Source organism: Chinchilla lanigera, unplaced genomic scaffold (assembly GCF_000276665.1).
Source record: "Chinchilla lanigera isolate Chin_1 unplaced genomic scaffold, ChiLan1.0 scaffold00002, whole genome shotgun sequence".
NCBI lineage: Eukaryota > Metazoa > Chordata > Mammalia > Rodentia > Chinchillidae > Chinchilla > Chinchilla lanigera.
In genome coordinates, this window is record NW_004955403.1 from 43158187 (window position 1) to 43170344 (window position 12158).

Consider the following 12158-nt stretch of genomic DNA (forward strand, 5'->3'; position numbering starts at 1 on the left):
AAGGATGAGAGTAGGTAAGTCTTCTGAAATGAAGGCTTTGGGATTTTCCACTCTTGCGGCTAGGTGGAAGAGGCCATGCTATTCACTGAGAGACGGGGGAAAGGAGAGTGAGGGAAGGGGAGAAGAGAAGAGAGGAGGGTGTGTGCATGTGTGGTATGGGTGTGTAATGTGTTTGGGGCACTCATGTGAAATATCATTTGATAATCGGATGAGCGGATCAGTGCTAAACATAATAGATTGGAGTCACCAGCATGCAATTAAAAGCATGGAAGAGAATGAGATGTTCCACAAGTGAGGTAGGAAGAATGAGAAGAGAAGTAAGCCAAGCACAAACCATGAGGAGCACAAACACAGCAGCCTGCTCCATGCTGTGGAGACCAGCAGCAGACACCCAAGATCTTTAGACCTCCTTTCCCACTTAGGGTTCTGATGAAGCAAGATGGTGCATGGCTCCTAAGTATCCTGTGAGGGTCCATGCTCTGTGACTAGTGAAACATGGTCTTGTCTCTGAATTCCTAGATAGAGAATTTTGATGAAAACCCCAAGGCCAGGAGATCCTGAAATGAAGGCACTGAACTCTGCTTCCTGAGCTTGTAGATATACAAAGTCTTCCCACATCTACTTCTCTGTCAGCAAGAATATAAGCCTTCTCGATGTGCATTCATAGAACATGGGGTCTCAGATTTCAGTGGACTTTTCGTCCCACAAGGGGACTTGTGCAAAAATCTTGTGTTAGTCCATTTTCTGTTGCCATGACAAAATACCTGAGGTTGAGTAACAGATAAAGAAAAGAGGTTTATTTTGCACCTAGTTCTGGAGATCCAAGAGCACAGCACCTGCATCTGCTCAGCTTCTAGTGAGGCCTGAGTGCTGCTTAGCTCATGATAGAGAAGAGAAAGGGAAATGGCTCTGTGCAGAAGCATATGGGTGGGCCTTCCTTTATAACCCACTCTTGCAAGAACTGATTCATTCTTGTGAGTGCAAGAACTCACTCTGCCCAGGCTCAGGGGTGAGGCATCAGGCCTTCTTTTTATCCTTGAAGTACTGGGGATTGAACGAAAGGCTTTTGCACTGAGGTACTTCCATCTCTAGCCCTTTCTTGTTTTTTGAGACAGGATCTTGCCAAATAGCTCAGTTGCCCCGCCCAGGCTCAAACTTGCCATCCTCCTGCCTCTGGCTCCCAGAGTGCTGGGGTTACAAGCCTGTGCCACCACGTCTGGCTACTGATCCCTTTTAATGAGGGATCATCTCTGGAAGGCCCCACCTCCCCACACCATGGCACTGAGGACTGAGGCATCAGTATGAGTTTTGGTGGGGACAAACTACATTTGGACCATTGCGGCTCCCTTGATGAGCATCTCAAGTTCTTTCACACTTTTATCAATTTTCTGTGGTGATGAAGCACATCGCTAGCTTTCACCTGGATTGATTTGGTATTAGGAAAGAGGAAATGAAGCTGACCAGCTGGCCATCTCTGGGCTGCTTTCCACATTCCTGAATTTGGGCCCCGATTCCAGGCCTTTCACGCTGGCCCCTTCCCCGTAGGTTTGGCCACCTGACCCGTGGGAAGGACCTCCCTGCAGATGGGCCTCACTCCAACACTGTGACCATAGAACCGTGAATGCGTAGATGCTCCCACAGGTGTGTGGGGGGCCTTACAAAGGGACTGTGTAATTTTTCTGATTGCTTGATATTTTTAAAGATTACTCATTTTAACTAATCTGGACATTCCACACCCATGGTCTTTTACGAGGACTGTGAAGCGCTGCAGTATGTGTCTCCAGCACCTTGCCAGACCACACTCAACCATCACTGAGAAATTTATCTTTCTTAAGTGCCTCCTTGTGAAATAAGCACTCATATTTTATTTTCAGTTCATTCCGGGAAGATTTCCTATTATGTTTAATATTTACATGCAATCATTTTATCTCAACATGTTTTCTGGACTTTATAAATGGAAGCTGGCTCATTCATTTTGCATAGTGCTTTAGTTTATATATATTATATAATATGCACCTATTATTACTTATTCATCCCTTTTGTTACTTTTGGTATGTTTTTTCTCACACAGAAAATGATGTAGTACGTACCCTTGAGCATGTCCTATTGGACACATATATGATAATTTCTTCAGAGAATATATCCAAAAGGGGACTTGCTGGGAATAGGGTATGAGTGTCTTTAATTATGCAGTCTGAGCATCCTTAATCCAAAATATCCAGAATCTGAAATGCTCTGAGCCAACATGCTGCTCCAAAAGTTTCAGATCTGAGGGCATTTCAGAGTTCAGATTTTTGGAGTAGGGATGCTCCATTGGTCAAGTCTTTGCAAATATTCTAAAATTCGAAGAACTGAAATGAGACACTTCTGTGGTCCCAAGTATTTTGGTTAAGGGATCCTCAACCTGTGCTTGCCCAGTGTCCTCTGAAGTGATTATACCAGTGCATACTCGTGCTGCGGTACCTGGGTCTCTGTTTGCCCGTACCTGTGCTTGACATTGCTAGATTTTATTTTCCATCCACCCCATAGGCACACAGTGGAATCTTCTTAGAGTTGGCAGGGAGAGGTGTTGGGTCTGATTGTCTCTACATGTGCTGGCTAGATGGGCGTCCTCTACAATTGTTCTACAGAACTTTTGAACATTTCCCCACTGAACTGATTTTTATACTGACTTACTTGCTTTTATGTATTCTGGATGCTACCTCCTCCTAGTCTGCAATTTATTTTTTAACTTCCTCGCATATTTTGAAACACAGTTGTTCTTTCTTTTTAATTTCAGAGATGTTGAGTTTAGCTCTTTTTCCTTTATGGTCGTTGCTTGTTCTTACCATGCCTACCCACCTATAATTTATTTTTGCATATGATATGAGGCCTAGAGACCGTATTTATTTATACAGTATTTGTTGAAGTACGTATGATGTAAGAGTTTCTAATTTAACCATCTTAAAGTATACAGTTCAATTTGGGTCTGTTGTTTGTACTTTGTCTTGCTTTCTAGTTATGGGCTGTCCCTGCCCAGAACCAGCCTGAGGCATAGACTCAAGGTCTTCTCTGGTCTTTCCTGAGCCCATGGATTCCTTGGGCATGTGCAGTCACTGTCTCATTTCCATGAGATATGCAGCTGTTGGTGAATGTCCTAGTCTTTCATGTGTAGCTCCCGGAAGGGGGAAAAAAAAGAGAAAGAGAAATGAAGGAGATGTGAGTTTTTACATTTAATGACCAGATCCCCAAGGTTGGAGTTGTGTTTTTTCTGCTATAAATGAGGGCAATGATTAATATATGTCATGAGTTTGTCTTTATAAAGCAGATCAGCTCATGCATGCCCCGTGCTCAGCACAGCTCCCTGGGACACAGCGTTTCTGCTAGGGCTTGCAGGACTGAGCAGTGAAGGATGCTCTCTCCCTTCCTGTTCTGCCCTCCCTTCCTTCCCATGGGCCGGTCCTTGCCACAGCCTATCATTTTGACTAACAATATGGTCTACAGGGTACAAGCAGCACTTTAGTAAGGTAGACCTTAATTACTGCAGAGACTGTCCCATGCTGCGTCCATGAATACTTATTCAGAGCCAGTCCTTCAAGTGCCAGGAGTTCACCTCAGAAGGCAACAGTGATTTGGAAGAATACAGGCCAGTAGCCTGCTCACAGAGAAGGAGGCTGCTGAGAAATCTGCAGGCTGAGGCAGGAGAAGGCTGAATTGGGCTGGGAGGAAAAGCGGGGAGGCTGAGGGAGCTGCTAAAGGAAAGCTCTCTGTGGGTTTAAAATCTGGGTTTATTTTTTTTAGGGAGATTGCTTCCTTCTGTCTTTGTGGCCCTTTCTCCTTCTGTTTCCTGTCCTGTTTGCAGTTCAGGCCTACCTTGACTCTTGAATCTAGTCTTTGTTTTTGTTCCTGTTACTCTTGCATCTGGTGACTGTATCACAGAAGACTTTACAACAGACCTTCTAGCCTTTGATGTTTGTACAGTAAGTGATAAATGCAGGAAAGTCTCCTAACTAACCGTCACGCCCGCCGATAAACAAAGTTCATCCTATGCATTACAGCTCCTGATTATGAGTCTCCAAAGTGCGTAGGTGTGTAATTAATTAGACCCAATAACATGTTTGAAGCATCCTACAGAAAGGGTCAAAGCATAAATAAAATGGAAGATCTGTCTAGAAGCTCACAGATTCCTTTCTTCATTCTGTCTGCCAACATTTCCCCAGTCCTTTCAAATAGCAGTGAGTGGGAGCTGAGTAATTTGCAGGGGCGGGGAGTGAAGGTGGGCAGAAACTTAGAAATAAATGTGCAAAAGATTTCTGCTGTAGGAATTTTCCATTTGTTTCTGTAGCTGGAGAATTCACATATTTGCTTTATGCATGCATGGTTGATCATTTTCCCTCTGAAGTGTCATTAATAATTTCTTATTCGAATATGGCTATGTGTAGCCTGTTGATGAAATAGCTTTATCGGTCCTCATTTCTGGGGGGTGACTTCTGCAGTCATGGTGTATAATGGAGCCCGTCCTCTAAATGCTTTAATCCCAGCAGTTTATATTTTAAGCTACTTAGAAAAGAAAATCCCTTTAACTCTGGTGCAGTGCCGGTGTAGTTCAGACTGCAGCTATTCTGACTGCACTCATTTTTGACACATCCCGCTGGGTGTTCTCCTTGGGAGGCAAATCGTCTCTATCTCTATGGGAGCAGTTGTGCTCTGGACTTGAGTTCCCTGGAGACGATTGTCAGGTGGTGTCCTATGTTCTTCCACTCCTCTCCGCCTGGCAGCGTGTCATCTTCTGTCTCCTTCAGCACTGGGACCAGATGCCTCCCCAGCTCGAATGTACCTCACTGAAAAGACAGCACTCAGAAAGGCTCCCAGACTCCTGCTGAGGTATCTTTCAGGGTAAAACCTTAGCAGAGCTGTGAATGATGCCCATAGGTGCTCTGCGCTGCAACCATTTTTTGTGGAGTAGTGATTTCTTATTCATGGGGTAGACAAAATGCTGCCCACCCCTCACAAAAGCATCCGTCTTCCTAAGTAAAAACTACTGATTTATGTGACTTCTCAAAGCGTTTTGTTCTTAAGCCTCCAAGGATGGTCCACAGCTGACCTCATTTACACGTGGAGCTGGTGCGCTGAGATCAGCAGCAAGAATATCTTGCTGCTTGTGGATGGCAGGGAAGGACAGCCAGAAGCCCTTCCCAGGGGGTCACTGCCCTGACCTTCTGAGGGACCAGCGAGGCTCCTTGGAGCAGGAGGGCTTCACAAACGTTAATGGTGTCACAGCCCTTGTCTGCACTGTTCTTCATGGTTCTCTAGCGTAACTACCTCCCATTTGTTCAGACTGTTTACTCCGGAAGTCACTGGAGAAGGTTCAGCAGAAATCAGCTAAAGCTGCATGGATTTATCCTGGGGAGAACTAGCTATTTGTGGAAAATACTACACATTGTCAGTTTCTTCCGGATGCTTTGAATTTTCTTATAAATGACTAAGTGTAGCAAACTTCTGGCAAAAATGTGACCATTTTCTGTTAATATTGAGAGTGGTCCATGAACACTGCCCTCCCTTTTTTTTTTTTTTCCAGTGCTGGGGACTGAATCCAGGGCTTTTGCACTAAGCTACATCATCAACCTTTCTTCTCTCCTTCTCTCTCTCCTTCCCTCCCTCTCTCCCTCCCTGCCTCCCTGGCCACCACTCTCAGCTTATCTTCTTCCTTAGGACTTGAATCCTGAGCCTGGGAGTATGAGAAAGAGTATTCAGTAACATCCCCATGCCCAGCCAGACCACACTCAACCATCACTGAGAAATGCGTCCTTCTCAAGTGCCTCCTTGTGAGATAAGCACTCATATTTTATTTTCAGTTCATTCTGGGAAGATTTCCTGAGCCACATGTGTTAAAAAAACAAAACAGTAGAGTAGGAGAGCAGGATGTGGAACCATCACTAACTAATCCCATAGCCTCAGTGCTTACACTCAATATCCTTAATTTGCTCATCTGTAAAATAGGATGATAACATCTCTGCTTATTCTAGAGTAGTTGGAGGATTCACTGACAAATAAATGGGGAAACATTGTGCTGGGCTACTGCCAGGATAAATATTCAAGGTGGGTGGGTGGGAAACAGGTTCTGGGCTCATGCAGTCTTCTCCTGACCCACCTGAGTGACCCTGAGCAGCTCTGGAGCTTCTTGTGGTACAAATTTGAGGCTTTTTTGAGGCTCATACCAGTACCTTATTGCAGACTTGATGTGCAGATTAAGCAAGGCATCCATACTTTGAGTCATTATTTGGTTATCTTTTATTTGACCTTTAAGGTATATTTTTCAGATGTGGAAGTAGGTTGTACACCCAGTGATACTTCAGAGAAATGGACATGGGTACCTTGTCCCTGTGATAACTGTTCTCAGACTAGAGGCAGTGCTGCTGAGAAGAGTTCCAGAGAAGTTCAGAAACTCAACTGTGAGGCAAAAGCGTCCATTCGACTTTTGCTGGCATCTTCAAGGGCAGTTGTGGAGGGTGTCGCTGTAAGTCGGCCTGATCATTGCCCTCTGGATCTCATAAGGAAGTAGAGGAGGGCAGGGCGGTGGGGCAGAATGTGTTGGGAGTGCCCTGACCAAGCTGAGTGTCAGGTGAGTGTCTAGGTGGAGGTGAGAGTTGGGTGCCCCACAGGCCGGGAGGAAACTGAGTCTTACTGCTCAGCCAGGAATCAAGTGCTCCCTGCCCTTGTGTTGGACCTTGCAGAGTGAGCAGGAGTTTTCCAGGAGAGCTGTACAGAGGGGCATCCCACTCACCTACGTTTTTCCTGTGAGGCGGTCACTGACTCTTAAATTTCCAACTAGGGCCCTGGTAGAGTTCCTGAGTCATTTCACGTCTCTTAGAGTCTGTGATTGGACCTTGTGTGAAAAGTAGTTGTTTTGAGCTTGGCCTGGCTGGGCTAAACCTTTACTTTTAAGAAATCTAGAGGTACTCAGTCCAGAGCAGTAGCCAGATCACATGTGGACATCAACATTAGTGAAAACTAAGTAAAAGTAAAGTTGAGTCACTCAGTGAAGCCAGCTAGCTCCATTTAAGTGTCTTGAAGGTCACCTGTGGCTAGCGGATACCCCATGCCCAGCACAGGAGACATTTCCACCAGTACAGGAAGTTGTCATCACATAATGTTGCCCTGGTAGGAGCTCCTGCATTACACAGAGAGGGGCCTGAGTGGGGCATTTTTTTCTACTTGTCCTCAACTCCAGCTGTGTGAACCTACGTGCTGTGTGTGCAGGCTTCCCATGAGACCTTGAGCAGGGACATCTGCCATCATTCTGCTACTTGCTACCTAAATCCAGCTCTGTGATAGATCATTGATTGTCCTGGTGAAATTGTGCTTCATTAAACTGGTGAAATAAATCTCTCCTGTACCCCTTTTACTAGCACAGAAAGTCTCCTGTGATCTCAGGTCAGAGAGCTGGTTGGTGGACGGAAGTGTCAGGGCCCTGCTTCAGAATTCTCAGTAGGTGAGGGGAAGCCAGGGCTCATCAGCACTGGGGAGAGGTTGCCATGTCCACAGCCAACTGTACCTGGTACTGGAGTCTGCTTTACACTCTGGAACTCCCAGCCTGGGTAGATGCAGCACAGCTGGGGTATCCTGAGTGCATGCACTGCCTTGAAGACTTTATGACAAAATCATATGCATCAATCTGCACTTTTAGATGTCCTAACAGTGTGTGCCTAAGGACCAAAAACCCATCACAAAGCAAAGAGAACAGAGAAATGACTTCCTTGGATCACCCAAAGCCCAGGGCCCATGGCCCTTACCTTTGAATTTGTCTCCTGTCTGTGGTATACTCAGAGTTTCCATTACGACCTGGCATTTACAAGAACATTTTACTGTGTTCTGGTATCTCAGGAAATTAGATACTGCTGCGATAGTGCATAAGGGGTGATGATTACAGCGATCAAGAGGCTTGCAGGTGCTGTGATTTATGGTTACTATCTAAACTGATTGGAGGAGGACTTTCACCTTAGCCCAGGTTTGGCTGTAATTTTCCAGAATAGCTTTTACTGTAGAAATCTAAACACATCTGAATAACTTCAAGATTGTGTAAGTTATAACATCTGCTCCATCTGTTGAGGGAACTTGGAATTTCAGAATTAGCGTGTTGGTAAGGTTGTAGGGAGATAGAAATCTTTTCCAGAACACTGCTACTCTGCCAATCATAGTTTAGGGAGCCCTTCATTTGGAAAGGGGCTTTCTAGTGCAGATAAAGAATATGGGGTGTGATTAAAAAAAAAAAACAGTGAAAGCCAAATTGCCATTAATCTCCTTCAAAATTCTCCCCCTCACTCTAAATACACTTACTCCAACTTTCTTGCCACTTTCTGAAGCAGTTCTGGAAGTCCTCTTTTGTGAGTATCTTTAGTTGCCTGTTGCAGCTGCTGCAGTGTCCTGAGTTGATTCAGAATGTCTACCTTTCGTGGTCACTTTGACTTTGGGGAAGACCCAGTAGTTGGACAGTGCCAGGTCAGGTGAATAAAGTAGAGGACACACTGTAACGTTTGTACGAGTCTGCCTGTCCATTGGATGGTAGGTAGTCAGCAGTAGCATTCATCATGCTTTGATCACTCCTTGTATCCCTGGTCTCTCAGTCTAATAGCATGTCTTCAGACGTGCAGTTCCTGTGCAGGCTGGTTGCTTGTTGCCATGCTTCTAGTTCAGGTTGCCACGTGTAACTTACCAGGGGCACCACCTATGTTTGGGAAGGTGAAAAGACCAACACGAGCAGAAGCCTTTGTCTGCTGGACTCAGCCACCATTTCAACCCCTTAGAAAGCCAGAATCTGTATCAGGAGGCTTGCTTGGTGCCAGCCAGGTTTGTATGTCTCAGGAGGCCGGTCTCATCAGGGAAAGGCAGCTGGGTAGGATGTGTACTGTAGACACACTCCCGTGTCCTGCTCAAAGTCAGTGCAGTAGATAGGGACACGTGGAAAAGAGCACACAGATTTCCTTCTGTATCAGGGCCACATCCTCCCTGCACACAGAGTACGCTGCTGAGCCTTTTCCCAAATCTTTGTGCTTGACCTGAGCTCTCCCACTGGGCTCTGTGTGCAGGACCTGCACCCACATCCTCCTGAATGGTGCCTGGGAGAAAGGCAGGTAGGAGAGAGACTAGTGGCTTGATTTTGGCTGGGGGAGAACAGGCAATTTAACTCCCCCGCATTAAAAGTCTGTTTACAGAATAGAGAACAGAAATGGTTTTATTTTATGTTGTACTGTGGATGTACTATGGATGACTTAATTACTAAGAATCGGAAGGGCTGTGGTAACCCATTGCCTTTTGAGGTTTCTGCTTGCTTGCTTGCTTTCCTAGTACTGAGGTACTGAGCATCACCAGGGAGCTAACTGTGGAACAGGCAAAGTCAAGAGCTTCAGTTTACTGAAATGAAAAAGGACATGAAGGCAATGTGGCTCCTTCTTGCCAAATCAGAGCTCGCTGAATAATTCAGCAAGTTGTTACTTTGGTGCTCTTTCTGTATGTTTTACAACACTATCCATTCATCTGAAGAATTACAACAGGAATAGTAGGAACTTCGGAACATGAATCAAACCTCATGAGTTGGGGAGAAGCTAGTGGGATTTGTGAGGCATCAAACTATGACTCTATATAAAACTTCAATATGTATAAGACGATAGATAGATAGATAGATAGATAGATATTCCTGTAGCCTTTGGTGGTTATATGCACAGAGCAGCAATTGCAGTGGAAGGCACTCTAGATCAGAGTCCATTGTGATTGTGAACTTGTTGACCTTCCTAGACCCTTCCATCTCACCTTGAGCACTTTTGGGACTTCCATGCCGGCTGATTCGTGGTAGTATGAGGTTGTCCTGTGCATTGCAGGCTATTTAATGGCAGCCCTCACCTCTAGCCACTGGATGCAAGCTGCAGCTCCATCCATGACCACCAAAAATGTCTCTCAGACAGTGCTTGAAAACCATTGTTCTAGACCAAGTGACATCATTCTCTAAGCCATTGAGTCCTCATCAGTAGACTGCGTGGGGTTGCCCAGGGCATCTCACATCCCCCTCCGATCTGACACTCCCAGTGTGACATCAGGGCATCCCCATCCTGTCTCCTGAGCTGAATACCACCTTGTTGCGGTAAGAATACAAGTGGGAATGTGTTCTTCTTGAGTTAACATACCTCTCATTTACATTGTCCATTTGGCTGGAAAATCTGTCCTTGTCCAGTAACCAAGTGTACCTGAATATTATACTATATTCCTAAACCCCAAATACATTTACAGTGGCTCTGATTTTTTACTAAACCTTATCCATATAGTAAGACTTTTCAGGAGAAGATTGAGTATTTGGTTGAAATATCTGGGTTTTTTTTTCCCTCCTTCCCACAGGAATTCTTACACTAAAGAAAGCCAATGAGCTCCTAAGCACAGGCGTACCAGGCAGTTTTCTGATCCGAGTCAGTGAGAAGATCAAAGGCTATGCCCTATCCTACCTGTCAGAAGAGGGCTGTAAACACTTCCTCATAGATGCCTCTGCCGACTCCTACAGCTTCCTGGGTGTGGACCAGCTACAGCACGCCACCCTGGCAGACTTGGTGGAATATCACAAGGTAAAGTGATTCATAAACTCAGTTTGCTTTGTAAAGTATTATCCTATAGCAGCTCTAAACAAAGAACGGCAATTAAAAGAAAAATGACTGAGATCAATAATGGGAGGATTAACCTTTGATAATTTTTCCTAATAATCAGGATTCTCAATTGCATTTCTTTTATCACAGAATCTAGTTCTTCCTCAAATACTCAGGGAGACACAGTAACTTGAGAGATGCTAACAAAGTTGAGGACATACTCATTACATCTGGCAATGAATCTTAAGTTAGAATTCAAGCCCTAGAGAAAAAGAGTATGGGGATGAAAGCTTTGTATAACCAAGGACTGAGGAGCTGTATCCCCGAGGAGGTGGGAAGGGCACCTTCAGCACAACACATCCTGACTGTGTGCCTTCTGATTGACAGGAGGAACCCATAACCTCCGTGGGAAAGGAGCTCCTGCTCTACCCCTGTGGTCAGCAGGAGCAGCCTCCTGACTACCTGGAGCTCTTTGAGTGACAGTGTCCATCTGGGTCATCGTACAACTTCCGGCTTGGCTTTCCTCTTGACTTTTGTGTATGAAGCCAAAGTCACCCTGTAGTGGAGCCAATACAGGAAGTTTCCCAGAAGTCCTCATTGAAACCTCTCTTCTGCATAAACACAGGGGTTTAATATCAAGGGGAAATGACCTCTGCTTCATCCGCAATCCAAAAGTAAAGAGAGAAGAGTCCCAATTGCAGCAATGACCTAAGATGAAGGATGTGACCGTAATAATGGATATAAGATAAAGCAAACACAGAAGAAACTGCAGGAATTCAGATGTACTTCCAAAACCAGTAGCTTCTGTGAAGTTTTTTGTGACTTCTCCATTCCCTCTTTGTATCATCTCAGAAGATCTCAAGGTCCTGTTTTTATGAAGTTCCACCTTGGCTTGGGAATGTCGACAAAGAAGAACTTCCTGATGGCTGAGATGATCCTCAGAACATACCTCCCTTACTGCGTGCGTGGGAAGCAGAAAAGCACCTCATAAGTATAAATTGGATTGGACATATTAAAATGTAGAATGAAAGGCTTAACACATATAAAAGATACATATGGATTGTAGGAAAGTGAGCAAGTGTTTATGACTTTCTTTGCTCATTCTAAGGAATAGAGACAGTGCTTATTCACTCTTAGTGGTACATAAACAAAAGCACAGTAAGTCAGCTGTTTGGATACTACTTGTGCGTTGGATTGTGTTCCCCAAAAGATACCTTGAAGTCCTAACCCCTTTACATGGGTGTGACCTTGTTGGGACATAGGGTCTTTGCAGATGGAGATAAATCCAATGGCTAGCATCCTCACAAGGAGAGAGAGATTTAGAAACACAGCCCGACACAGGAGAAGATGCCAGGAGATAGGCAGAGACAGGAATGATGTTACTGCTGGGCAGGGAACACCCGGGTTTGGAGGAAACCCTCAGATGCCAGGAAATAGGTGTGAAACAGACTCCCTCCAGAGCTTCAGGAGGAGACATGGCCTTGTGGACACTTTGATTTCAGCCTTCTAGCTCCCAGAACTGCAAAAGAATAAATGTCTACTTTAAGTCACTGA

At 45.0% G+C, this 12158-nt stretch overlaps 1 protein-coding gene across 2 annotated transcripts in view; it reads left to right on the forward strand.

Annotated features, from left to right (window-relative positions):
• Sh2d4a (SH2 domain containing 4A) overlaps positions 1-12158 on the forward strand; it is a gene marked incomplete at its 5' end in the record, with an annotated part of 58541 nt that extends 46383 nt beyond the window's left edge. For both annotated transcript variants that reach the window (XM_005373614.2, XM_005373615.2), the window contains 2 exon segments: positions 10366-10586; positions 10992-12158. In XM_005373614.2, coding sequence (XP_005373671.1) covers positions 10366-10586; positions 10992-11084 — 314 coding nt within the window. In that variant the 3' untranslated portion in view covers positions 11085-12158.